General features: G+C 44.1%; 1 protein-coding gene across 10 annotated transcripts in view; it reads right to left on the reverse strand.

Moving 5' to 3' along the window:
* Positions 1 to 11,920: 11,920 nt before the first annotated feature.
* Positions 11,921 to 27,850, reverse strand: part of C4H12orf40 (chromosome 4 C12orf40 homolog) — a 160,016-nt gene continuing 144,086 nt past the window's right edge. For 3 of the 10 annotated variants that reach the window (XM_056573664.1, XM_056573663.1, XM_056573665.1), the window contains exon 5: positions 20,903 to 21,875. In XM_056573664.1, coding sequence (XP_056429639.1) covers positions 21,474 to 21,875 — 402 coding nt within the window. In that variant the 3' untranslated portion in view covers positions 20,903 to 21,473. Of the gene's footprint in view, positions 12,158 to 20,890; positions 21,876 to 27,850 lie in introns of those variants that run through there. The other 7 variants (XM_056573667.1, XM_056573666.1, XM_056573658.1 and 4 more) reach the window with 7 other exon arrangements.

Genomic DNA, 27,850 nt, shown 5'->3' on the forward strand with positions numbered 1-27,850 from the left:
GACGTAAATGTACGTCCCTGGTCCTTAAGACCCAGGGTGTCGGGACGTATCGTTACGTCATGGGTCCTGTAGGGGTTAAACATACTAATTTGGTTAAAAAGTTTGCGATTTTGTTTTTAAGCCCAACAATAATAGAAAAGTATGTAATCATGGGTGTAATTTTAATCGTGACAAGAAAAGGGGGTTGGTGCAGCCCACAATTAATTACTATCTGAGGCAAATGGGCAATCACTTATACCCAAAGTGAAAAAATGATTCTAAAATTGTATACAAAAAAGTAGCCCAAACCTCAAGGAAAGTAGGATATTTAGTTGTTTTAAAAAAAAAATATGAGTCTAAGACTGTGCTTCAAATAAACATTTTTTTTTGTAAAATATCGTTAGTATTGCACAAATTCCCCACACAGGGCCCTTGTGGGAGGAAAAAATTCACAAGCATATATCGCATACAATGTAATAAAATCAATAAGTTTATAAAATATCAGCCATAAAAAACATGGAGTGTTTTGCTGAATCAGCCACTGGTCATCCGAATATTAACCCCCTTGGGGACAGAGCCCATTATAACCCTGAGGATGGGAGCAGTTTTTGCAATTCTGACCACTGTCACTTTAAGCATTAATAACTCTGGAATGCTTTTACTTTTCATTCTGATTCAGAGATTGTTTTTCCGTGACATATTCTACTTTATGATAGTGGTAAATTTGTGTCGATACTTGCATAATTTCTTGGTGAAAAACTACAAAATTTGATGAAAAAATTTAAAATTTGGCATTTTTCTAACTTTGAAGCTCTCTGCTTGTAAGGAAAACAGACATTACAAATAAATTATATATTGATTCACCAATACAATATTTCTACTTTATATTTATCATAAAGTTGACATGTTTTTACTTTTGGAAAACCTCAAAGGGCTTCAAAGTTCAGCAGCAATTTTCCACAAAATTTTTAAAATCGGAATTTTTCAGGGACCAGTTCTGTTTAGAAGTGGATTTGAAGGGCTTCATATTAGAAATACCCCATAAATGACCCTATTATAAAAACTACACCCCTCAAAGTATTCAAAATGACATTCAGAAAGTTTGTTAACCCTTTAGGTGTTTCACAGGAATAGCAGCACAGTGAAGGAGAAAATTCAAAATCTTCATTTTTTACACTCGCATGTTCCTGTAGACCCAGTTTTTGAATTTTTACAAGGGGTAATAGGAGAAAAAGCCCCCCAAAATTTTTAACCCAATTTCTCCCGAGTAAGGAAATACCTCATATGTGTATATCAAGTGTTCGGCGGGCGCAGTAGAGCGCTCAGAAGGGAAGGAGCGACAATGGGATTTTGGAGAGTGAATTTTTCTGAAATGGTTTTTGAGGGGCATGTCACATTTAGGAAGCCCCTATGGTGCCAGAACAGCAAAAAATAACCCCACAAGGCCCAGAGGGGTTAAAGTGTTCATTTTTAAAATCCAAAATGACTCTCTCCTGCAGAGTCTTTCAAATCTATCACTACAATTGTCCGATATCTGTTCTATTCCAGTGATTTTGAATTCTTCAAAATTATTGTTTTTCAGTTTGCGTGTCTTGATACGCTGTGTTTAGGAAACATATGTGTGACATTGAAACGGTGTCCACTCATGCGGTTTTTCAGGGTCTGTGAGGTCCATCCAATGTATTGTAGGCTACAACCACATTCTATTAAGTAGGTAGGTAGGTAGGTAGATCTACCAACAGGTCTCTACTTTCTACAGCGCTGCAGTACCATCATTTGAGACCACTGCTGCTACCATCCACACATACGCCATACATGCTAAAAAAACACTCCCAACAAATGACACAATGACAGTATTGCAGCATCGCCTGCCACACACACATATATATTCTTGCCAGCAATACAAATATACCACCTACGAGCACAGCAGTTCCCGTCCTATTATCCGGCAAAAGGAGGCGCACTGTGCTGAGGACCATAACCTTTTTGATTAATAGAAACAGTCTCGATACCCATAATCTGGCCACTGCCAACAAAATCTGTGAACAAAATAACTATCTATTGTGGACAAAACACCATTTAAAAAAAAAAAATCAAACCAGTTACGATACCCACCACCTGGCAAGTGATAGCACAGCAATCCGGCATATCACACCTAGCGCGGCAGCTCCATCAGTGAGACAGCACCACTACCCGGCAATTGATACGCATCATCTGGCAATCGATAGCACAGTAGATCCACTCCAACAAGTCTACTAACCCTAATCTAAAAAAAAAAACTTTAATACAACTCATGCATGCGCCTAACAGAAAAACAGCATCTCCGCACCTAATGTGAATATTCTCACACACTCGCATAACACCAAATCCTTTTAGACAGATAGCATGGAACCATTTTGCTAACTTTTTTGTTTTTAATCTATGGTCACATTTTATTGTATAACAAAAACACTCACCTTTAACACTCACCTTTAACTACAACACACCAGAGCACAGTCCTATGATATCTTTTTAATCAATCCAATTGTATTCTCTGGCGCCCTTTTTAGAAACCATATAAAGTCAGTGATAATGCTTATATGTATGTATGCCATAATCATTGAGAAAGAGGTGCAAGACCTCGAAACACATCTGATACGGCAATAAAGAAGATTTTGAACCTATTAAGACTCACCGAATCCTTATTCCATCCACGGTTGGCACCGAACATCCCGGGAACTTTTTTTCCAGACCCTGCAAACTTGCCTCATCGAGTGTGCTGCCACACATCTCGAGCAACCCGGACGGCTGGACTGCAAACAGGATCCGAAGGGATCATTTATACCTGATGTTCACAAGGTTGTTGTGTGCCAACACAACCTTGCAAGGTGAGATCACAATCTATATCCACCTTACTGCTTTTACCAAGTTAAAACATACTGCCCAATAGGAAGCTCTGTTTTTGTATTTTTTAATACAGCCCCTCTGTCACCCATGTACATCCATCTGTCACCCATGTACACTCCTCTACACCCCACTGTCACCCATGTTCACTCTTCTACCCCCATCTGTCACCCTTGTACACCTCCATACACCCCTCTGTACACTCATCTACTCCCCTCTGTCCCCCATATACACCCATCACCCATGTACACTCCTCTGCACCCCTTTGTCACCCATGTACACTCCTCTACACCCCTGTCACCCATGTACACTCCTCTACACCCGCACATTAAAAGATACAACCGAGAATTGCAAAATCCTGCAGGGGAGGGAAAAGGGGGGGGGGGAAGGGTCAAGAAAGGGGGAGAGAAGAGGGGAAAGGTGTTTCAATAAGATAAACCTGAGAGAATAGAGGGGGTGGGATGGGGAGAGGAAATAGAAAATAGGGGGGGGGGGAGAGTGGAGAAGGGGAAAAGAGGGAAGGAGACAAGGAAAAGGGGGAGAGCTACTGCACTTAACCACACAGAGGTCAAGCGAGATAGATAAAGGGAGGGGGTTAGGTTTACCAACACTACCTAGTCTGTGATCATTCGTGATCCACACCTCTGGAGAACGGAAGGGCAAGGCTTACAGTGGAGAAAACAACAACAATAATACATTTATATATTCGCTCCATATAGAGCGACACCGGGAACCCACATCATGAACATTACTGGGGGAGGATAGGAAGAGGACAGGGGAATCTATGGAAGGGAGAAATAAGAGAGAAAGGGCAAGGCCAAGGCTAGGGCGGCCGGTATACCTGAAAATAGAGAAAGAAGAAAAGGACTGCGTCAGATAAACAATACAGACATGAATTTGAATACAACTCAGCCACATCGTAGTAGTGCGTTGCCATGTCCACCGAAGAGGGTTGAGGAGACCGGCAGCAACTGCAAAAACATGCAGACTAAAGCGTAACAAATGCAAAGGCAAGCAACATCAAATAAAGTCTCCCTTCTTACGAGCCAGCAGAGTCTCTTCTTGATCCACTAAAAGATAATCCACTTCAGGGGGGGGTCGGATGTTCTGGGGCCTGAGGCCGAGGATGGGTGACAGGGAACGGGGGGGAGCAGTCAAAGTCCAAAGTCTTAATTCCAGGTTCTCCTAGCAACTTGGACAAGTGGTAACGGGGGGGAGTGCTGAAGGGGACTGTCATGCGGTGCCCAAAGGAGTTCAAGGGTCAATGTGGGTTGGTGGGAGTTCAAGCATAACAGCAGGAAACGTGTCACTCGGACCGGGCAATGTTAACAAAAAGATGTGAAAAACTCAGAACATCTAACCTGGTGTCTCCACGGAGAGGACGACAAACCGACAGCACAGAGCAATGTGCTGGAGAGCACACTGGCATCAGGCAAAGGCAGGAGCCTCCCGGGTTAGCAACAGGAAACTCAGCGTGGTGGAGGACCTTCTTTAAGTGGAGTGTTGTTCTTCTTGGACGATTTGGACGACTTTCCATTCATCTTGCTTCGGCAATGGAGGGAGCGGCTTAAGATCAATAACCGGCAGCCAGGTAGGGATCTCCACAAGGGGTATGTCCAGCGTCGTCTAGACGAGTTCAAGGTCAGTCAGGGTTCTGACAGTAATCTGCTTGTTGTTATGGGAAATAGAGACCAAACGGGAACAACCAGGCATATTGGAGTCCCATAGCTCGCAGCCGTTCCAACAGTGCCCTTAGGATCCTGCGCTTAGCAAGAGTAGATGCAGCTATATCTTGATAGAGGGAAACTTCAGCCTCCCCATATGAGATGGGCCTCTTCTCTCTGGCAGCTTGCGTTATCGACAAAGGACAACAGACCGCAGATAACATCTCTTGGTGGGTCAGAGGGACGCGGCTTAGGTTGTAGCGCTCTGTGTATCCGCTCTATGACTATCGACTTGGCCCGGTCAAGGCCCAGCAGGGCCAAGAAGATTTCTCTGGCGACCTTCGAGAGAGCTTCAGGAGCCCACAGTTCAGGTAAGCCTTTCAGGCGCACATTTTTCCTTTGGCTCCTGTTCTCCTGATCTTCAGTAAGAGAGCAGGTGGTGTTGAGAGGCGCCTCCATAAGGGCAGAGCGATCTGTGGCCACAGCAGAGTGAGAGACTAGGGTAGCGCAGGTCGTCTCCAAGGCCTCCGTTATGGTGCCTATAGCATGCACCTCAGCTTTGATTTCAGCCAACTCCTGCATAACCGGTTTAACCGCTTGTGCTAAGGCCTTCTTCATGAATGATTTTAGGAATTGCTGAGTTATTACAGCCGGGGAGCAGCCGTCTGTGTCACTGCCTGGATCATCCTCCTCGTGTGAGTCTTGCTGAGAGGAAGCGTCCAGCGCCATCTTCTTCTTAAAGAATTTAGGACACGTCTGCCTGGCTTTTACCCGGTTTGGGAGATTCTCCAGGGTCACCAGGTGTTCCACGACCGATCTTGAGCATCGTATATGAAAAAGAAGAGGATGTGAGGGGAGGATTCACAAGGCAGATGGGAGAGCAGCAGGCTCACACGTCCATGCCAGTCTGCGGCTAGGCTCCGCACCCTCCTCTACACCCCTCTGTCACCCTTGTCCACTCCTCTACACGCCTCTGTCACCCATGTACACTCTTTTACACCCCTCTGTAAAAAAAAGAAAAAAAAAGTGCGGAGCCTAATAGGTTTGTTTTGCAGGTTTAAGAATTGTGTGTGGAAGAAATCGTGAAGATGGCCCAGACCAAATGGAGAAGAGAAGGCAACGATACAAATTAGAGAAGACGTAATTTGTGAGTTGCTGTATAAAGCAGCACTTTAAACTACATACCCACTGATAAATAGATATAGTGCATCGCGTTTACCGTTTTTCCCTTTTTAAATTTTTTGCTCGTCAACCTCGGTAGTGGTGCCCTGCGGAAATTTTTTTTCCCGAGGTGTGCCCCAACCTGAAAAAATTGGGAAACACTGGTGTTTATAAATTATATATTATATGTACAATTGATATCCATAGCTTGCTACAAATTATCGAAAATATCATTTTATATATATATATATATATATATATATACATATACACACATATATATATATACATATAATTGTTCATTCGATAAATATTCTTTTTGATAATGCAATATATAACAGGATATCAATCGTTCATTTATTCATGTAATTGTGTATAATATATCAATAGCGCAGAAAGTCATGAATCCACAGGATATTGAGAATTTACAACTGGTCTATTTATACAGATTTTTGGCTACTCTATCCTGTCCTCTTACATTTATAAGTTTGCCACATATTATGTCATACACATTTTTTGTGCATTTAACAAAAATTATAAATATACAATATAGTAGTGGCTCATTTGCCTATATAAAAAGAGAAATACCTATTTACAAACAACGACATTAATTGTGGGTTGCGTGCATATTCATTTTTGTATTTTTGTTGCATATTCACAACATAATGAAAATACTGTAGTGCATGAATAACTGTCGATTTTCATTTTCATTTTTTTCTACCTTTTTCTTTCTTGTGAACAATGAACATATTAGATGGTATATTTATATTCTTGTGACTGTGAAAACATCGCAATGCATGAACAATAGTTGAATCACTTTTCAATTATGTATGAATAATACAATGGGTTAACTGTTTGTAACCAATACTGCTGCACATCTCCACGATTGTGCATCATGGGGTGATGTGTTAACATTGAGCAAGTTCCGGAGTGTGTCATACATGGATAATAAATAAAAAATACAATGCAATAAATACATATAAAACATGCATGGAATATGCATCTGAAAATGGATCAATGTTGAAGTTTTCTTTTGAATGACTCAAACTCATAAAATGAAAGTTTTATAGAACAAGTTCGAATCTAATACTCATCTGAAAATTGACGTCATGATTTCCACTCCGAAACTTTCGTCAGTCAGAGGCGTTCCCACATTCAGGCATGTGTGCTCTTTTTTTGTTTTACCTGGAGTATATAAGGATGTATGAGACAGACAGTGTTGTGCCATGACTAAGAACCATGAGGGTTCGAAACACATCGGCGTTTCTGCTATGCTTTTCAAACCACCTTTTTGGTTTTAATTTTTGCATCAATTTTAATTATGTGAAATACATTTTGGACTTTTATCTTATTTTTGGGAGCTGGAATTTTCACCACTTTTTTTTATTACCTATTCACAACAAGTATGCGGCTTGGCCATCGGTTCTGTGCTTCCAAGTAACCACAGAAGTTCCTCCAATTCAAAGAAACTACAGGGCGGTGAGCTGGTCTTTTTTCTATGTATGCATATATACATTATACGTTTTGTCCCAGTTTGTCGGCTACCCAGGGACTGAAGAACTGCCACTGAGGGGTCCGCAACCATATGCGTAGCAATGGGGTTGTGGCTGTGACAGGGCCCCTTAGTTTATAGTTATGGCAGTAAATGTTGGCACCCCTGAAATTTTTGAAGGACTGAATACATGTTTATCCCCTTTGGTGTGACTTTATGTCCAAATAGCTTTTTTTCTTCCTTTTTTTGGTTTAGTTCCAATACACACAAACTCCAAAAATGGGCTGGACAAAATTATTGGAACCTTAACTTAATATTTGGTTGCACACCCTTTGGAAAATATTACTGAAATCAGTCGCTTCTTATAACCATCAATAAGCTTCTTATACCTCTCAGCTGGAATGCTGGACCACTCTTCCTTTTCAAACTGCTCCAGGTCTCTCTTATTGGAAGGGCGCCTTTTCCCAACAGCAATTTTAACCCCTTAAGGACTCAGGATGTACCTGTACGTCCTGAGCCAGCTCCCGGTGTTAAAAAGGGGGTCACGCTGTGACCCCGCATCACACCGGGTTGGTCCCGGCTGCTAATCATAGCCGGGACCCTGGGCTAACAGCGCGCGACATCGATCGTTGTGCCGTGCGCTGTTAACCCTATGGGAGCTATAGAACTGCAAAAAAAAGTGAAAAAAAGTGTTAATAAAAGGTCATTTAACCCCTTCCCTAATAAAAGTTAAAATCACCCCCCTTTTCCCATAAAAAAAAAACTGTGTAAATAAACATGTCGTATCGACGCGTGCGTAAATGTCCGAACTATAAAAATATATAATTAATTAAACCGCACGGTCAATGGCGTACGCGCAAAAAAATTCCAAATTCCTAAATAACGTATTTTTGGTCGCTTTTTATATCATGAAAAATAATAAAAATAATAAAAAGCGATCAAAAAGTCCGATCAATACAAAAATTGTACCGCTAAAAATGTCAGATCACGGCGCAAAAAATGAGCCCTCATACCGCCCTATACGAAGAAAAATGTAAAAGTTATAGGGGTCAGAAGATTACAATTTTAAACGTATACATTTCCGTGCATGTAGTTATGATTTTTTCCAGAAGTACGACAAAATCAAACTGATATAAGTAGGGTATAATTTTAATCATATGGACCTACAGAATAAAGATAAGGTGTCAAATTTACTGAAAAATGTACTACGTAGAAACGGAAGCCCCCAAAAGTTACAAAATGGCGTTTTTTCTTCAATTTCGTCGCACAATTATTATTTTTTCTGTTTCGCTGTAGTTTTTGGGTAAAATGACTGATGTCACTGCAAAGTAGAATTGGTGGCCCAAAAAATAAGCCATCATATGGATTTTTAGGCGCAAAATTGAAAGGGTTATGATTTTTAAAAGGTGAGGAGGAAAAAACAAAGTGCAAAAACCGAAAACCCCTCAGTCCTTAAAGGGGTACTCCGCCCCTAGACATCTTATCCCCTATCCAAAGGATAGGGGATAAGATGTCAGATCGCCGAGGTGCCGCTGCTGGGGACCCCCGGGATATGCACTGCGCTATCATTACAGCACACAGCAAGTTCGCTCTGCACGTAATGACACGCAATACAGGGGCCGGAGCATCGTTACGTCACGGCTCCGCCCCTCATGACGTCACGGCCCGCCCCTTTCAATACAAGTCTATGGGAGGGGGCGCGGCGGTCGTCACGCCCCCTGCCATATACTTGCATTAAGGGGACGGGCCGTGATGTCATGAGGGGCGGGGCCGTGACGTCACGCGGCTCCGTCCCCTGTATCAGCCCGTCATTACACACAGAGCGAACTCGCTCTGTGCTGTAATGATAGCGCAGTGCCTCAGCGGGGATCCCCAGCAGCGGCACCGCGACGATCTGACATCTTATCCCCTATCCTTTGGATAGGGGATAAGATGTCTAGGGGGCGGAGTACCCCTTTAAGGGGTTAAGATCTCTCCACAGGTGTTCAATGAGATTTAGATCTGGGCTTATTGCTGGCCACTTCAGAACACTCTAGCGGAGTGGTTCTTAACCTTGTTCGAGGTACTGAACCCCACCAGTTTCATATGCGCATTCATCGAACCCCTCTTAATTGGAAAAATAACATGATTTTTTCAAATTCAAAACATAGGAGGTATATATTTAAGTATATGTTTATACATAGGTGCACAAAATGAACAAAACCATTAAGAACAAAACCATGAAAACATGATTTTCACACAAAAACATAATGAATATTTACTGCAAATCAGTGTGACTTCTGCTGTTTTTCAGAGACCAGTTCAGAAATGCGCAGCTTTACCTTGGCAAGTGCTACTCTCATGTCATTTTTGCAACAATGGCAGTGTTCCCCCACATTAGGCAGGCAGTGTTCCCCCCACATTAGGCAGGCAGTGTTCCCCCACATTAGGCAGGCAGTGTTCCCCCACATTAGGTTGGCAGTGTTCTCCCACATTAGGTTGGCAGTGTTCTCCCACATTAGGTTGGCAGTGTTCCACCACATTAGGCTGGCAGTGATCCCGCCCACATTAGGCAGGCAGTGATCCCCCCCCCCACATTAGGCAGGCAGTGTTCCCCCCACATTAGGCAGGCAGTGTCCCCCCACATTAGGCAGGCAGTGTTCCCCCACATTAGGCAGGCAGTGTTCCCCCACATTAGGCCGGCAGTATAGTCCCCCCACATTAGGTGCAATATAGTCCCCCTCATTAGGCTGGCAGCATGTTCCCCCACATTAGGTGCAATAAAGTCCCCCACATTAGGCTGGCAGTATGTTCCCCCACATTAGGTGCAGTATAGTCCACCCACATTAGGTGCAATATAGTCCCTCACATTAGGCTGGCAGTATGTTCCCCCACATTAGGTGCAATATAGTCCCCCACATTAGGCCGGTGCATTGCCGTGGAATGAGATTTGCCATAGAATGAGATGGTCCGCCTCCATCACATCCTATTGGCTCTCTGATGTCACGTGACATATTTAAAATTCACGCATCGATGCGCACAGTAGTCTCAGTTTGGCTATCAAAGGGAGAGGATCTCCTCACCCTGTGATAGCTGAAGCTGCACGGAGCTCTCATGGCCTCTGTGGCCCGACAGAAGTTCACATATTTACGCAGCTCATACAGCTGCCTCATATACACTTACTCTATTATTACATGTACTGTTGATCCACAGCGCTATCGGGATTCCTATGCCCGATGGCGCTGTCATCAGTGTGCATCCCCGCGAGCGCCCCACGCCCGCAGCTCTACTCCCCGTCCCCCGCAGCTGTACTCCCCGTCCCCCGCATCTCTACTCCCCGTCCCCCGCAGCTCTACTCCCTGTCCCCCGCAGCTGTACTCCCCGTCCCCCGCAGCTCTACTCCCCGTCCCCCGCAGCTCTACTCCCCGTCCCCCGCAGCTCTACTCCCCGTCCCCCGCATCTCTACTCCCCGTCCCCCGCAGCTGTACTCCCCGTCCCCCGCATCTCTACTCCCCGTCCCCTGTGAACGCTCAGGGAGCGATCCACAGCGCTATGGGGATTCCTACGCCCGATGGCGCTGTCATCAGTGTGCGTCCCCGCGAGCGCCCCACGCCCGCAGCTGTACTCCCCGTCCCCCGCAGCTCTACTCCCCGTCCTGTTAACGCTCAGGGAGCGGGGAACAGAAAGTAGAGCATCGGGTGCAGGTAAAGTAGTATTGCGCATGCGCAGCACTACGCGAGCGCAGCACTACGCGAATAACTTTACCTGCGCCTGATGCTCTACTTTCTGTTCCCCGCTCCCTGAGCGTTAACGGGACGGGGAGTAGAGCTGCGGGGGACGGGGAGTACAGCTGCGGGCGTGGGGCACTCGCGGGGACGCACACTGATGACAGCGCCATCGGGCATCGGGATCCCGATAGCGCTGTGGATCAACAGTAAATGAGGCAGCCCTAAGAGCTGCGTACATGTGTGAACTTCTGTCGGGCCACAGAGCCCATGTGAGCTCCGTGCAGCTTCAGCTATCACAGGGTGAGGAGATCCTCTCCCTGTGATAGCCAAACTGAGACTACTGTGCGCATCGATGCGTGAAGTTTAAATATGTCACGTGACAACAGAGAGCCAATAGGATGTGATGGAGGCGGACCATCTCATTCTATGGCAAATCTCATTCCACGGCAATGCACCGGCAGTATGTTCCCCCATATTAGGTGCAATATAGTCCCCCACATTAGGCCGGCAGTATAGTCCCCCCACATTAGGTGCAATATAGTCTCCTCACAGGGGAGGGAAATGCTGAAAAAATAATATTTGGTGTAATCTACAGACCCCTAATATCACTGAAGAGATAAAGGTCGGCTGCATAAACAAACAGAGAGGGCCGCCCGGGCAGGTACAGTGGTAATAATGGGAGATTTTAACTATCTAGATAAAGATTGGGGTCCGGGGTTGGCTAAAACTACAAAGGGGCGACAATTCCTAAATTTATTGCAGGATAATTTTATGGGCCAGTTTGTGGAGGACCCAACAAGAAGTGATGCCTTGTTGGATCTGATCATTTCCAACAACACAGAGCTGGTTGGTAATATAACTGTGGGGGAAAACCTTGGTAATAGCGACCACAATATAGTTACTTTTGACTTAAAATGTAGAAAACAAAGACAGGTGGGGAAGGCAAAAACAAATAACTTTAAAAAGGCAAACTTCCCTGGGCTGAGAGCTGCACTACAGGACTGTCCGTATTATTCTGCTTTGTACTTTATAACTGCTGTATGTTCATGTCAAAGAAACACACTGACAACCATTAACCTTTTGCTGGACAACTGGGGGTCGGCCACAGCGTTTATTTTAACAAATATCTCAAATAGCCATTTGAGTCCCAAAGTCTTGAGTCCATAATCCGGAGGCAAGCGATCTGCCGACCGCTCTCTGTGACGGGCAAAGCACTCTCTCCTCCAAGAACTCCTCATTTCCATTTCTCCTCCGCCACGCTGTGACTTATCCTAAAAGAAAAGAACATCAGTACCAACGCAACCAAGCGTAATGAAATCCGCAACCATCAAAGAGGACACCACCACGCCCCATGGCAGTGGCACCAGATCAATCACACCAACAAGGCCCAAACATCCACGTAAATATAGATTTTTTTTTTTTTATAAACAAAATATTTTCTTCAATTTTTTTTTTTTATTCCAATCTATATATATATATATATATATATAAATTATTTTTTTATTTTATTTCTTTTAACGGGGGTAAAAACACAGACACAATACACTTTTTTTTTGTATACAAACACACTAAAAAAAAAAACACCATAAAAAGGGGGAGGATGGGTGGGAAGCTGTTTGTGCCCGGCCAGAGATCACACAAAGAGGCCGGCCGGATATCATGCCTCTCTTCTAACCCCTATTGCTCCTCCTCTTCCTATTGCTGCCAGCCTATCCTCATTGCTTTCCTCCTCCTGTTACTATCTGCTATCTCCATCCACTCCCTCTTCTCCTTCCCATACAGCTGGGCACTTCATTCATTATTAACCCCTAACAGTCCGTGTCGCCGCATCCTAGGCGGCGTGGCGACATCCAGACAGACGGGGGGGGGGGGGGGGGGATGTGTTGTCAAATACTGATACAGAAGGTAAATGGGACATCTTTAAATCAATTCTAAATAACTATACAACAAATATAAACGATTAAAACTAATTCCTACATGGCTGACAAATTATGTTAAAAGAGCAATAAATCACAGAATTCTGTATTGGATACCCAGTATCAGAAATATTATTCACAGAAGGGGTATAACAACTTAAAACTTAACATTTAATGTGCTATTTAAAAGACAAGACCCCACTGATAACAAAACAAAAGAGAATTGTCACAACGGACCCAGAGATAATGTGGACAGCAATCTGAGTCACTCACAAAAGCCAAGGTAAGTGGTGGTCAGGGAGTGACAGGAGATATAGGCTGTATGACCAGGGTGGGTAGGTCTGTAGCCCTAATATACCCTAACGGGAAGATGTCATACCACAACCCCTGCTCCCTCAGGGAACTGTCGGGGCACTCGTCCTTAGAAGGACGACCCCTGCCCCGGTCTACCCCTTTGTCAGTCCCTGCACTATATAGATAGTCAGCCCACCCGCCCAACGTGTTTCCCTCAAGTCATTGGGTTCATCAGGGGCTACAAAGCAAAGACAACCAATATCAGAAATATAATCAGCAGCTTAATAACAAAGTGAAAAACATAAGCCAAGGCCAAAAAGGTGCAACAGTTACAATAAAGTGCACCTTATATAAATAATCAATTATGCACACCGCAACACCATCCCAAGAGGATATGCACCCCTCAATAGCAAGTTACAGTGCAGGGAATAGCGATGTGCTAATGACCCGGAGCAGAGCCCTGCTCCTGGGTACTGACTCACTTGATCCACAGTGGCGGTCTACGAGATGCTGGCTTCTGCAGTGGCAGAGTGCACAGCTATGGCGTCTGTTTTCCGCTGGTTTGATCAGCGAATCAGTGGTCACCTTTGTGGGGATGGAGCTGGTGAGACCCCCCCCTAAGGGGAGGGGACTGGGATGAATTGATCTTACAAAAAGAGGCCCAGTGGATATTCCGTCTCCAGACTCAGTCCCCGAAAGGTTTAAATGAGAAATTAAGCTATGCATGTTTCTTGTAGTTTATTTATTTTTTCTGCTTCTGATTTACACGCCCATTCTCTGTCACTTTAATTTTCACCAATCAATTGCGATATTTCTCAACATATTTATCAACTTCTCAGTGTAAGTAATAAGTTCAGTTCCATGATCCCTCTGCCATTCACACCCTTGTTAAAATTGTGCTGTATACTTACAGCCATGGTCCATATATATAATCCACATTGCAGCCATTATTAATCTAATTCTGATTTTATAGCTTATTATTTGTTGGAGACCTATTGTTATGTCACTCATTTGAAGGATCGCACTACCTTTCTGTTTATATTTACCGTTTATGTCTCAGATCCAGCCACTAAGTACTCATTCTGTCTATGTTTACAAGTTGCGGATGGCGCCTGTGCACATTATTGTGGCGTCACCAGGCAATGACAGACGCTCCCGGACGTGATGCGGACTCACTAGCGTGACGTCGGCATCCGGAAGCGGCGCGCACAAATCGAGCATGGTAGCGTCCGGATAGGTAAGTGCTATAAGAGGGCTCCTGATTCACTGATCAAACCAGCGGAAAACAGACGCCATAGCTGTGCACTCTGCCACTGCAGAAGCCAGCATCTCGCAGACCGCCACTGTGGGTCACGTGAGCCAGTACCCAGGATTGGGTTCGTCAGGGGCTACAATGACTTGGGGGAAACGCGTTGGGTGGGCTGACTATATAGTGCAGGGACTGACAAAGATGTAGACCGGGTCAGGGGTCATCCTTCTAAGGACGAGTGCCATGACAGTTCCCTGAGCCGTTAGGGTATATTAGGGCTACAGCCCTACCCACCCTGGTCATACAGCCTATATCCCCTGTCACTCCCTTACCACCACTTACCTTAAAAACAGACAAAAAGGAGCGCTCCATGGTGCAATAAATAACATATGTGGAAACGCTAGTAGAGCATATAGAGCACTTACCAATATTAGTTGTGCAAGTGCCAGCACAACTTGGATAATAGCATGAAACAGATCCCTCTGCTGCCTCTCCACAATATAAGCAATATAAAACCAACGACCTACAGACCAGTGGATGATAGGGCGCTGAGGGACCATGCAACAGTTGAAGCAATCAGCTTTTATTCCCAACATGCAATGTGTTTCGCGCAAGTGCGCTGATGAAGCGCACTAGCGCAAAACGCGTTGCATGTTGGGAATAAAAGCTGATTGCTTCAACTGTTGCCTGGTCCCTCAGCGCCCTATCATCCACTGGTCTGGAGGTCGTTGGTTTTATATCACCACTTACCTTGGCCTTTGTCACTGACTCAGATTGCTGTCCACATTATCTATTGTCTCTGGGTCCGTTGTGACAATTCTCTGTTTTGTTATCAGTGGGGTCTTGTCTTTTAAATAGCACATTAAATGTTAAGTTTTAAGTTGTTATACCCCTTCTATGAATTATAAAAGAGCAATAAACAACACAAAAATAGCTTTAAAAAAATACAAATCTGATGGGTCAGCTATAACATTTAAACAGTACAAGGAGCTTAATAAAATTTGTAAAAATGTAATAAAAACAGCAAAAATTCTAAATGAGAGACAGGTGGCCAAAGAAAGCAAAACTAATCCCAAATATTTTTTTAGATATATAAATGCAAAAAAACAAGTACAGAGCATGTAGGACCCCTTAATAATGATAATGGGGAGGTTGTCACAGGTGATAAAGAGAAAGCAGAGCTACTGAATGGGTTCTTTAGTTCTATATATACTAAGGAAGAAGGAGCTGACATTGGACAGGTCAGTGCTGGTAACACATCATGTAATGTACTGAACTGGCTTAATGTAGAAATGGTACAAGGTAAGTTAAGTACTATAAATGTAAGCAAATCTCCAGGGCCAGATGGATTGCACCCAAGAGTTCTTAGAGAACTAAGATCAGTAATATCTGTACCCCCGTTCATGATATTTAGAGATTCACTGGTGTCTGGTATTGTGCCAATGGACTGGCACAAGGCGAATGTGGTGCCAATCTTCAAAAAGGGTCTTCCCCAGGAAACTATAGGCCAGTAAGTTTAACGTGCATTGTGGGTAAATTGTTTGAAGGACTTATACGGGATTACATACAGGAATACATAGGGGATAATTGTATTATAAGTGATAGCCAGCATGGGTTTACTAAGCATAGAAGTTGTTAAACCAATCTAATTTGCTTTTATGAAGATGTGAGTAGAAGCCTTGACAGAGGAATGGCTGTGGATATAGTGTTTCTGGATTTTGCTAAAGCGTTTGACACTGTCCCTCATAGACATCTGACAGGTAAGTTAAGGTCTTTGGGTTTGGAAACTTTAGTTTGTTACTGGATTGAACACTGGCTCATGGATCGTACCCAGAGAGTGGTCGTCGATGATTCGTACTCTGTTTGGTCCCCGGTTATTAGTGGTGTACCCCAAGGTTCAGTACTGGGCCCGCTGTTGTTTAATTTATTTATCAATGATATAGAGGATGGCATTAACAGCTCTGTTTCTATCTTTGCAGATGACACCAAGCTTTGTAGCACAGTACAGTCTATAGAGGATGTGTATAGGTTACAAGATGACTTGGATAGACTAAGTGTCTGGACATCAACTTGGCAAATGAGGTTCAATGTGGATAAATGTAAAGTTATGCATCTGGGTACTGATAACATGCATGCATCGTATGTCTTAGGGGGGATTAAACTGGCAGAGTCACTGGTAGAGAAGGATCTGGGTGTACTTGTAGATCACAGACTACAGAATAGCATGCAATGTCAGGCTGCTGCTTCCAAGGCCGGCAGGATATTGTCATGTATAAAAAGAGGCATGGACTCGAGGGACAGGGACATAATACTCCCCCTTTATAAACCATTGATACGGCCTCACCTGGAATATGCTGTTCAGTTTTGGGCACCAGTCCATAAAAGGGACACTGTGGAGCTGGAAAGGGTGCAGAGACGCGCAACTAAACTAATATGGGGCATGGAACATCTTAGCTATGAGGAGCGATTAAAGGAGTTACAATTGTTTAGTCTTGAGAAGAGACGTTTAAGGGGGGATATGATAAATGTATTTAAGTATATTAATGGCACATACAAAAAATATGGAGAAAAACTGTTCCAGGTTAAACCCCCCCCCAAAGGACGAGGGGGCACTCCCTCCGTCTGGAGAAGAAAAAGTTTAGTCTCAAGGGGCGACATGCCTTTTTTTACCATCAGAACTGTGAACTTATGGAACAGTCTACCTCAGGAACTGGTCACAGCAGGAAAAATTAACAGCTTTAAAACAGAGTTAGATACATTCCTGGAACAAAATAACATTAATGCTTATGAAGGAATGTAAAATCCCATTCCTTCCCCAATATCGCGCCACACCCCTACCCTTCAATTGCCTGGTTGAACTTGATGGATGTATGTCTTTTTTCAACCGTACTAACTATGTAACATTAGGTGCAATATAGTCCCCCACATTAAGCTAGCAGTATGTTCCCCCCACATTAGGTGCCATATAGTCCCCCACATAAGGCCGGCAGCATGTTCCACCACATTAGGCTGGCAGTATAGTCCCCCATATTAGGTGCAATATAGTCCCCCACATTACATTGGCAGTATAGTTCCCCCCACATTTGGTGCAGTATATTCCCCCCACATTTGGTGCAGTATATTCCCCCACAGACATACAGCCTCCAGCCATACAGTATGACTGAAGGCTGTATGCTTGTGTACTGCCCCACTTCAGTGTTCCAATCACCGCTCCTCGGGTCCGGCTATAGCAGGACCGGAGGATCGGTAGTCGGAACACCGAAGCTGACGCGCCGCTGGTAAACACTTACCAACTGCCAGCGCGCATCCTTCTTGCTTCTTCTCCGCGCTCCGTTGCCATGGGTGCACGCATGGGATGTGACGTCCCTGCGTGCGCTAGTTCCTGGCGATCCCCGCATTTTTAGCCAATCCACTTTCCAGGAAATGGTTCATCTAGGAATGCTCGGACCTGACACCCATAATGTGGTGGTGCACCATCTTGCTGGAAAAACTCAGGGAACGTGCCAGGTCCAACCATTCCTAGATGAACAGTTTCCTGGAAAGTGGATTGTCATCGTGGGCCAGTTGAATGGCCCCCCAAGGTCTCCTGATCTGACCCCCTTAGACTTTTATCTTTGGGGTCATCTGAAGGCAATTGTCTATGCTGTGAAGATACGAGATGTGCAGCACCTGAAACTACGTATACTGGAAGCCTGTGCTAGCATTTCTCCTGCGGTATTTCTATCAGTGTGTTAAGAGTGGGAGAAGAGGGTTGCATTGACAATCCAACACAATGGGCAGCACATTGAACACATTTTATAAGTGGTCAGAAACTTGTAAATAACTCATGAAAGAATAAATATACGTTAAAACCAAGCACATCATTGTTTTTCTTGTGAAATTGCCAATAGGTTTGATGTGTCACATGACCCTCTTCCTATTTAAAAAACAAAAGTTGGATTCAAAATGGCCGCCATGGTCACCAACCATCTTGAAAAGTTCCCCCCCCCCCCTCACATATACTAATGTGCCACAAACAGGAAGTTAATATCACCAACCATTCTCATTTTATTAAGGTGTATCCATATAAATGGCCTACCCTGTAGAAAAGTTATAGGGGTCAGAATAGAACAGTTTTGTTTATACTCATTTTCTTACAAAAAGTTATTCTTTTTTTTGAAGTAGTAAAATAAAACAAAACCTATATAAATTGGGTATCATTATAAAGGTATGGACCACAAGAATACATAGAAATGAATGAATGCATTATGTCCTTACAAAGTACAATTGGTCACGCTTAAAACAAGCCCTAATATCAGTCTGTAAGCGGAAAATATAAGGAGTTATGGCACTTAGAAGGTGAGGAGAAAAAAGAAAAATTGCTGCGTCATTACAGGGGGTATCCAACATAAGGTGACTTTAGTCCTTACTTGCCAGACAGTAATGGGCATGCTTAGGAAGGATCCGTGCTTGTCTTGGGGCCAAATGGCTGTGTTGTGAGTCCCCCATAATGCTGCAGCTTTTTTTTTTTTTTTTTCGCGATGGCTACATCATGTTGGCGTTCCCTCCTTCCAATTACATGTCCCAGGATCCCTTGTTTGTAAGTGTTTGGCGAATTTTCTCCCTTCAACACAGTCACCCCACCCATTGCAGCACAGCTGAGCACCCTTCTATGCTGTGCTTAAAACTACAATTCCCTGTAGCCCTGTGGAAAATGATCTCCCTCCCATCCAACAGTCGCTCCACCCATTGAAGCACAGACAGGCTCCCTTTCACTACCCGACTAGTAATATTATGGGCCGCACTGCAACCTGGGAAAAGCTGAGACTGAGACTGCACTCATTTTGTATGCTGCTAAAAATGAACATTGGAGCAAAGATTACATAAGAAATGTGAGACCAGCCATTAAAACACGGGTACAGACACTGTACGGGTACAGACACTGTAAAGTTATTTCTGGCTGCAGTACCCCTTTAACTCCTGTAAAGTCAATGTAACACAGGCAATAAAAAAAAATCCCAGAATACCCCTTTAAGGAGTTAAAGGGGTACTGCAGCCAGAATTAACTTATCCCCTATGGACAGGATAAGGGATAAGTAGCTGATCCCAGGGGGTCCGACTACTGGGGCCCCCTACGATCTCCTGAATGGGACCTCGTCCCGCTCAGTCATGGGCACTACTTCTAGACGGCAGCTCCATTCATTTCTAAGAGAGCGCAGATGATTCCCGAGTGCTGTACTCAGGTTTTTTTTGTTGCTCCCATTGAAACATACGGAGCGAGTGCTGTATAGAGGTAGACGACACACGCTCCTGACTGAGTGGGGCGGGGTCCCGTTCAGGAGATCACGGGGGGCCCCAGCAGTTGGACCCCATCCCCTGTGATCCGCTACTTATCCCCTATCCTGTAGATGGGGTATAAGTTAATTCTGCCTGCAGTACTCCTGTAAGGTTCTAAACCTAGAAAGCCCTTATGCTTGTATGTATCTATGTAGCGCAATTATTGTTCATGCTGGCCTGCATGCAATGTGCATGTGATGTTCCTTGTTTGTAACATTTTGATTAAAGGGGTACTCCTGTGGAAAACATTTTTTTAAATCAACTGATGCCAGAAAGTTAAACAGATTTGTAAATTACTTCTATTAAAAAATCTTTACCCTTCCAGCACTTATTAGCAGCTGTTTGCTACAGAGGAAATTCTTTTCTTTTTGAATTTCTTTTTTGTCTTGTGCACAGTGCTCTCTGCTGACACCTAATGCCCGTATCAGGTACTGTCCAGAGCAGGAGAAAATCCCCATAGCAAACCTATGCTGCTTTGGATAGTTCCTGATACAGACAAAGGTGTCAGCAGAGAGCACTGTGGACAAGACAAAAAAGAAATTCAAAAAGAAAAGAATTTTCTCTGTAGCATACAGCTGCTAAGAAGTACTGAAAGGATTGAGATTTTTTAAATAGAAGTAATTTACAAATTTGTTTAACTTTCTAGCCCCAGTTCATTTAAATAAAACCAGAGTACTCCTTTAAAGTCTAATAAAACCAGAATTGAAAATAAATAAAATAAAAATGAATAAACGATCTGTCCTGCTTGGACTCAAGGAAAACCAAATTGTGGAAAGCACATTAAAATATATTTACTATACCACCAAAGTCATGATTAGTCTGCATTCACACTACGTTTTGTCCATATGGGGACTGGATCTGGCTGGGGGATGGGAAAACCGGGCGCTCCTGTATCCCAGTCGGACTCTGCCCCGATCTCATTCATTTGAATTAGCCGACCGGAGTCAGATAGTGACTCCGGTCGGCACATTTTTGATCCGTATCTGGTTTTCTGGCCACACTGAAAACAGTGGTATGCTGCGCTTTTCAGTCTGGCCAGAAAAACAGATACGGGGAAAAAAGTTAGCCGACCGGAGTCACTATCTGACTCCGGTCAGCTAATTCAAATGAATGAGATTGGGGGTGAGCACCCGGTTTTCCCATTCCTCAACCAGATCCGGTCCCCATATGAACGAAACATAGTGTGAATGCAGCCTTAAACTGCTTGCATCAGTTTTATTTGCACCTTAGACCAGCGTGATACATTGCATAGCACACATCACTTGTGCCCCCAATTAATATTTCTGGGTGTGCCCCATGTTCTTGTTAAGAAACAATTCACGCCATTTAAATAATTTTCTCTTGGTTTAATGCTGATAATATTTTTTGCTGCCATTTAAAATATTGTAAAATACATTGTATACCTAAAAGTAAATCTAACAACCAAATATAAACACCTAGATTCTGAGTTCAATGGTTTATAACCTGTCAGTCAAATATTTCATATAGTAAAAAAGGAAAAGGTGGAATATTGGTAACAAACACAGAAACAATAATTATTACAATTTACCATATTCTGGCCTGGGCAAAGTAACAATGTAATAATCACAATATTTCCTGGAGGGTAAATGAGATACACATCACTATATTATGAGAAAAAAAAAGTGTAATTCTTCAAATGTATGTGTATTTATACAAGGATAACTGTAGCTTAAATAACTGCAAATGCATAAAGGTAGCAATGTAATTATTAACCATTCTTCACTACACCACTAAGAAATTCAATAAAAAAAATTATTTCTTTTGACTTTAAAATATACTAGTTAATATATACTAGTTCTGCCCTCTAGTGGCCTCTACAAATGCAGTATTGTTTGGTAAATTTACTGCTTCGGTGTTACCAACGCATCCTATAAACTTCTGTTCCTGTTCAAAATTGCACTGAACAGATACGTCCTGTTTCCCACTAGGATTTAGTTTGCGAACACTTAGAGACAAATTTTCTTGCATTTCAAACATACTAAGTGTAGTTAAATGTGATGCACTGCACTGCACTGGCAATTTTTCAGCTGATAATATAATCCCATTGTTACCACTTGTACATTTATCATGCAGACAATGTTGAAATCTTTGTTTCAGTTCTTGTCTAATTTGCTTCACATTGGATTCACTTTGAATAGCATCTCTTCTTTTAGCTTCAGTTGTCATATCAAACTTTTCTTCAAATATTAGTTCCTGCAGACAATTACATCAATATTATTTAGTTTGGATATAACTAAATACATTAATTTTAAGCTCTCAATGACCTCCAATACTCCTCCTCAGAGCATTTGGTGGTCATTGACTATAGAGTATTCTCTGGAACTATATACGGCAAGTGCTGTCTTCAGTCCAATCCAGGTAGTTTAACCCATCCAGGACCAAGAGGGTACAGGTACGCCCTCAGACCCTGGTACTTAAGGACCAAGGGCGTACCTGTACGCCCTGGTCCCATTAACTGGGCATAAACCGTTCTCACCAGCGGAGAAGGGGTTAAACCCCGTGTGTCCCTGTTACTACGGACAGCTGGGATTCACAGCTAATGCCGGGCACCATCAATCAGGCCGATTCCTGGCATTAACCCTTTAAACACCGCAATCAAAGTTGATCGCAGCGTCTAAAAATAAAGTGAAAGTGTCCCGACAGCTCAGTGGAGCTAATCGTGACAAAATGGCAATGTCCCAACTGTACTGGACAACGAGAGGGTCCTCACTTGCCTGTCTGTCGTTTGTTACACTGACCAATGCTATGCTATGCCATAGCACTGATCAGTGTATGCAATCAGAAGATTACAAGTCTAAAAAAAAAAGTTGATAAAAGTGAATTAAGGGGTTATCCACCATAAGGTGATTGTAGTACATAACTGCCAGACAGTAATGGACATGCTTAGGAAGGATCTGCGCTTGTCTTGGGGCTAAATGGCTATGTTGTGAGATTACCATAACACTGTGGCTAGCTTTTTGTGAACTGGTATTTCCTGTTTGACTTCTTTTTTTGACTACAAATCCCACAATTCCATTTTCCTCCCTCCCACACATCAACCACCGCATCCATTGAAACATAAATGAGCAGCATCCATCAAAAGACCTGAGATTTTCAATCAGGGTGCCTACAGCTGTTGCATTAGTTGCAGATTGATTCCCCCCCCACCCATTGAAGCAGACAGGCTCCCCGTCATCAGCTGCCTAGTGAGTCATGTCTCGGCCACATTGCAAACTGGGAAAAATCTGAGACAACAGTCATTTTGTATGCTGATAAAAATATTAGAGTGAAAATCACAGAAGAATTGTGAGAAAACCATCACACACAGGTACAGACACTATATTATGAACTACACTAACTTTACAGCCCCTGTAGCATAGTAAAAAAAAAAAATAAAAAAAATCATGGAATACCCCTTTAACCCCTTCCCTAATAAAGTTTCAAATCACCCCCTTTCTCCCCATTTTTTTAAATAATGTAATAAAAAATAAAAATAATCATATGTGGTACCGCCGCATGCGTAAATGTACAACCTATTAAATATAAGGTTAGCTAAACCATACAGTTGATGGCGTACACGTAAAAAAATACTAAAGTCCAAAATTGTGCATTTTTGGTCACTTCACATACCATAAAAATATTAATAAAAACGATCAAAAATGTCCCATCAAAACAAAAATGGAACCAATAAAAACTACAGAGCACAGCGCCAAAAATTAGCCCTCCTATAGCCCTGTATGGGGAAAAATAAAAAAGGGTACGGTTTGCGACCACTATAGTGGTCTCTAACTGTAGCCCTCCAGATGTTGCAAAACTACAACTCTCAGCATGCCCAGTCAGCTGTTTGGGCATGCTGGAATATGTAGTTTTGCAACAGCTGGAGGGCTACAGCTTGAGACCACTATACAGTGGTCTCTATACTGTAGCCCTACAGATCTTTGAAAACTACAACTCCTAGCATGCCCACATAGCTGTTTGCTGTCTGGGCATGCTGGGATTTGTAGTTTTGCAACAGCTGGAGGACCACAGTTTGGAGATGACTTTGCAGTGTTCTCTAAAACTGTAGCCCTCCAAATGTTGCAAAACTGCAAATCCCAGCATGCCCAGACAGCAAACAGCTGTCTTGGCATGCTGGGAGTTGTACTTGTGTACCTCCAGCTATTGCATAACTATATATCCCATCATGCCCTTCGGCAATCAGTACATGCTGGGAGTTGTAGTTTTGCAACAGCTGGAGGCACACTGGTTGGAAAATACCGAGTTAGGTAACAGAACCTAACTGAAGGTTTTCCAACCAGTGTGCCTCCAGCTGTTACAAAAGTACAACTCCCAGCATGCACGGTCTGTCAGTAGATGCTGGGAGATGTAATTTTTAAACAGCTGGAGGTTTGCCCCCCCCCCCCCCCCCCCCAGGTGAACGTACAGGGTACATTCACACGGGCAGGTTTACAGTAAGTTTCCTGCTTCATATTTGGGCTGCGGCCAATTTTTCGCCGCAGCGCAAACTCCTAGCGGGAAACTCACCGTAACCCGCCAGTGCGAATGTACCCAAAAAACACTACACTAGCACATAATAAAGAGTAAAACACTACATATACACCCCTTACACTGTCCCGCCCAATAAACATGAAAAACGTATTGTATGGCAGGGTTTCCAAAACGGAGCCTCCAGCTGTTGCAAAACAACAACTCCCAGCATTTCCAGACAACCACTGACTGTCCAGGCATGCTGGGAATTTAGCAACAGCTGGAGGCACCCTGTTTGGGAATCACTGGCGTAGAATACCCCTGTGTCCACCCCTATGCGATCCCTAATTTATTCCTCATATGCGCATGTAGCTCTCTCACTTCGGAGCCCTGTTGTATTTCAAGGAAACCGTTTACGGCCACATATGGGGTATTTCTGTACTCGGGAGAAATTGTACTACAAATTTTGGGGGTCTTTTTCTCATTTTACCCCTTATGAAAAGGGAAAGTTGGGGGCTACACCAGCTTGTTAGTATAAAAAAATTAAACATTTTACACTAACATGCTAGTGTTGCCCCATACTTTTTATTTTCACAAGCGTTAAAAGGAAAAAAAGACCCCCAAAATTTGTAACGCAATTTCTCCTGAGTACGGAAATACCCCAAATGTGGGCATAAAATGCTCTGCGGGTGCACAACAAGGCTCAGGAGTGAGAGTGCACCATGTACATTTAAGGCCTAAATGATTTGCACAGTGGTGGCCGATTTTACAGAAGTTCTGACATTAACGCAAAAAAAGAAATACCCACATGTGACCCCATTTTGGAAACTACACCCCTCACGAAACGTAACAAGGGGTATAGTGAGCTTTAACACCCCACAGGTGTTTAATGAAAATTCTTCAAAGTTGGATGGAAAAAAATAAAATAAAAAACATTTTTCAATAAAATGCTGGTGTTACCCTAAATTTTTCATTTTCACAAGGGAAAATAGGAAAAAAAGCCCCCCAAAATGTGTAACCCCATAAGTAAGAACATACCCCATATGTGGATGTAAAGTGCTCTGCGGGCAAACTAGAAAGCTCAGAAGAGAAGGAGCACCATTGGGCTTTTGAAAAGAAAATTTGTCCGGAATTGAAGGCCATGTGTGTTTACAAAGCCCCCATAGTGCCAGAACAATGGACCCCCCCCCCCCCCAACGTGACTCCATTTTGGAAACTACACCCCTCACGTAATGTAATAAGGGGTGCAGTGAGCAATTACGCCCCACAGGTGTCTGGCAGATTTTTGGAACAGTGGTCCGTGAAAATGAAAAATGTAATTTTTCATTTGCACAGCCCACTGTTCCAAAGATCTGTCAAACGCCAGTGGGGTGTAAATACTCACTGCACCCCTTATTAAATTCTGTGAGGGGTGTAGTTTCCAAAACAGGGTCACATGTGGGGGGTCCACTGTTCTGGCACCACGGGGGGCATTGTAAACGCACATAGCCCCTGACTTCCATGCTAAACAGTTTTTTTCCCAAAAGCTCAATGGCGCTCCCCCTCTTCTGAGGATTGTAGTGCGCCAGCAGAGCACTTGACGTCCACAAATGGGGTATTTCCATACTCAGAAGAGATGGGGTTACAAATTTTGGGGGCATTTTGTCCTATTACCCCTTGTAAAAGTTTTAAATTTGAGGGAAAACTAGCATTTAAGTGGGGGGGGGGGGGGGGGGGGGGGAAAGGAGATTTTTTTATGCTTACCGTAAAATCTCTCTCGAAGGATACATTGGAGACACAGACCATGGGTGTATGCTGCTGTCACTAGGAGGCTTGACACTATGGCAACAAGAGAAGTCGGCTCCTCCCAGCAGGGTATACCCGCCCACAGGCACCTGAGGTAATCAGTTTTAGTCCCAGAGCAATAGGAGAAGACCGACAGATCAAGAGAAAACCACAAACTGTCCGAGCAATCAGAAGAAAAGGCAACTGAACACACCTTCTGATAGATAACTGAAATAGGAACACCAGAAAAAAAGGGGGGGGTCTCCCCCCAATGGATCCTTTGAGAAAGATTTTACGGTAAGCATAAAAAATCTCCTTTTCTCCATCGGCTCCATTGGGGGACACAGACCATGGGACGTACCAAAGCCGTCCCTTGGGTGGGTAAGGAAACAGACAGGTGGACGGTTGGACCACCACCGTCTGCAACATCTTACAGCCCAGAGTAGCATGAACTGATGCGAAGGCATGATTCTGGTAGCACCTTGAGAAAGTGTACAAAGACGACCACGCGGACGCCTTACAAAACTGCAAGGCCGAAGCCACGTAGCGGAGGGCCCAGGATGCCCCGAAAAACAGGTGGGATGAGCCAAAGCCCAGAAGGGTGGGATCTTCCCTTGCAGCGGTAAGCTCCCAAAAAGAGCAGACCGGATCCACCGAAAAATGGTGGTTGTAGAAGCAGGTTGTCCTATACAACGGCCTTCTGGAAGAACAAAAAAGGGGGGTCACACTGCCGAAAGGAAAGAGTGACTGAGAGATAAGTCCGAACAGCCCTCACCACAACCAGGTTGTAGGACAAACGCTTCCAGGGATGAGAAGGGCCCGGACAAGAGGACGGTAGGACGATGTTCTCATTGAGGTGAAAAAGTCAAAAACCAGCTCAGGTAAGAAGGACGGACCTGGATGTAAAACAACTTGTCCTGGTATACCACCAGGAAGGGAGAACGGCAGGAGAGAGCTACCAGCTCTGACACCCTCCTAACAGAGGTAAGAGCAATAAGGAACGCCACCTTCCGGGAAAGGAGGCAAAAAGAAATGTCCCTGAGAGGGTCAAAAGGGGCGTCCTGCAGAGCACCTAAGACCAAGTGTAAGTCCCAAGGGAAAAAAGGGGACTGATAAGGAGGGGCAGCTTGTGCCACTCCCTGAACTAGGTTCGGACATGATAATTGAACGCCAAAAAACGTTGAAAAAGAATGGAAACGGCCAAAAGCCAACCACGATCGGAGAAAAAGGCTGAGTTTCACACCAACTGAAATAAGACCGCCAGGTATGGTGGTAAATCTTTGCAGTGGAAGGCTCGTGAGCCCTCAGCATGGTGTGAACCACTTGGGAAGAGAAACCGCGGGTCCTCAGAACCGCTGTCTCAACCGCCATACCGTCAAAAGCAGAGACGGTAAATAATGGTGGAACAGGAGACCCGACATAGGAGGTCTGGACGATAGGGAAGGTGCAGAGGTAAGTTGTACCAAGAAAGAGGAACGCTTGGTTGTGGCGGGACGTGCAGAGGTCCACGCCTGGAGCTCCCCAGAAGTTGCAGATCACTGCAAAAACCTCTGGTTGTAGGGACCACTCTCTTTGGACGGTTGAGGACAGGCTGAGAAAGACCACGTCCCAGAAACGCCCGGAATGAAAAGCGCTAAGATGGCCGGAAACCTGAGTTCCGCCCAGAAGGGAATTTCCCAAGAAGCAAGCAAAGAAAGGATTGCCCTAGGCCCCAACATGTTGAAGGGGAAAAGGACTTCTCGAGGAAACAAGGCACCAGGCCGGCCGGTCCTTGAAAACACCTTCCCAGCCCGATAGACTGGCAGGGAGGGGCAGGAAGGAGCGCCCCCGAAAAAGCAGGGGGGAAACAATGCCACCATGGAAGGGACCGACAAGACTGTCGAGTGACAATAGAGACCTGTCCCACCAGAAGAAAATTACCAATTGAAGAGGCCGGTGATGAAACTGGGCAAATGGCA

Source organism: Hyla sarda, chromosome 4, assembly GCF_029499605.1.
Source record: "Hyla sarda isolate aHylSar1 chromosome 4, aHylSar1.hap1, whole genome shotgun sequence".
Lineage (NCBI taxonomy): Eukaryota > Metazoa > Chordata > Amphibia > Anura > Hylidae > Hyla > Hyla sarda.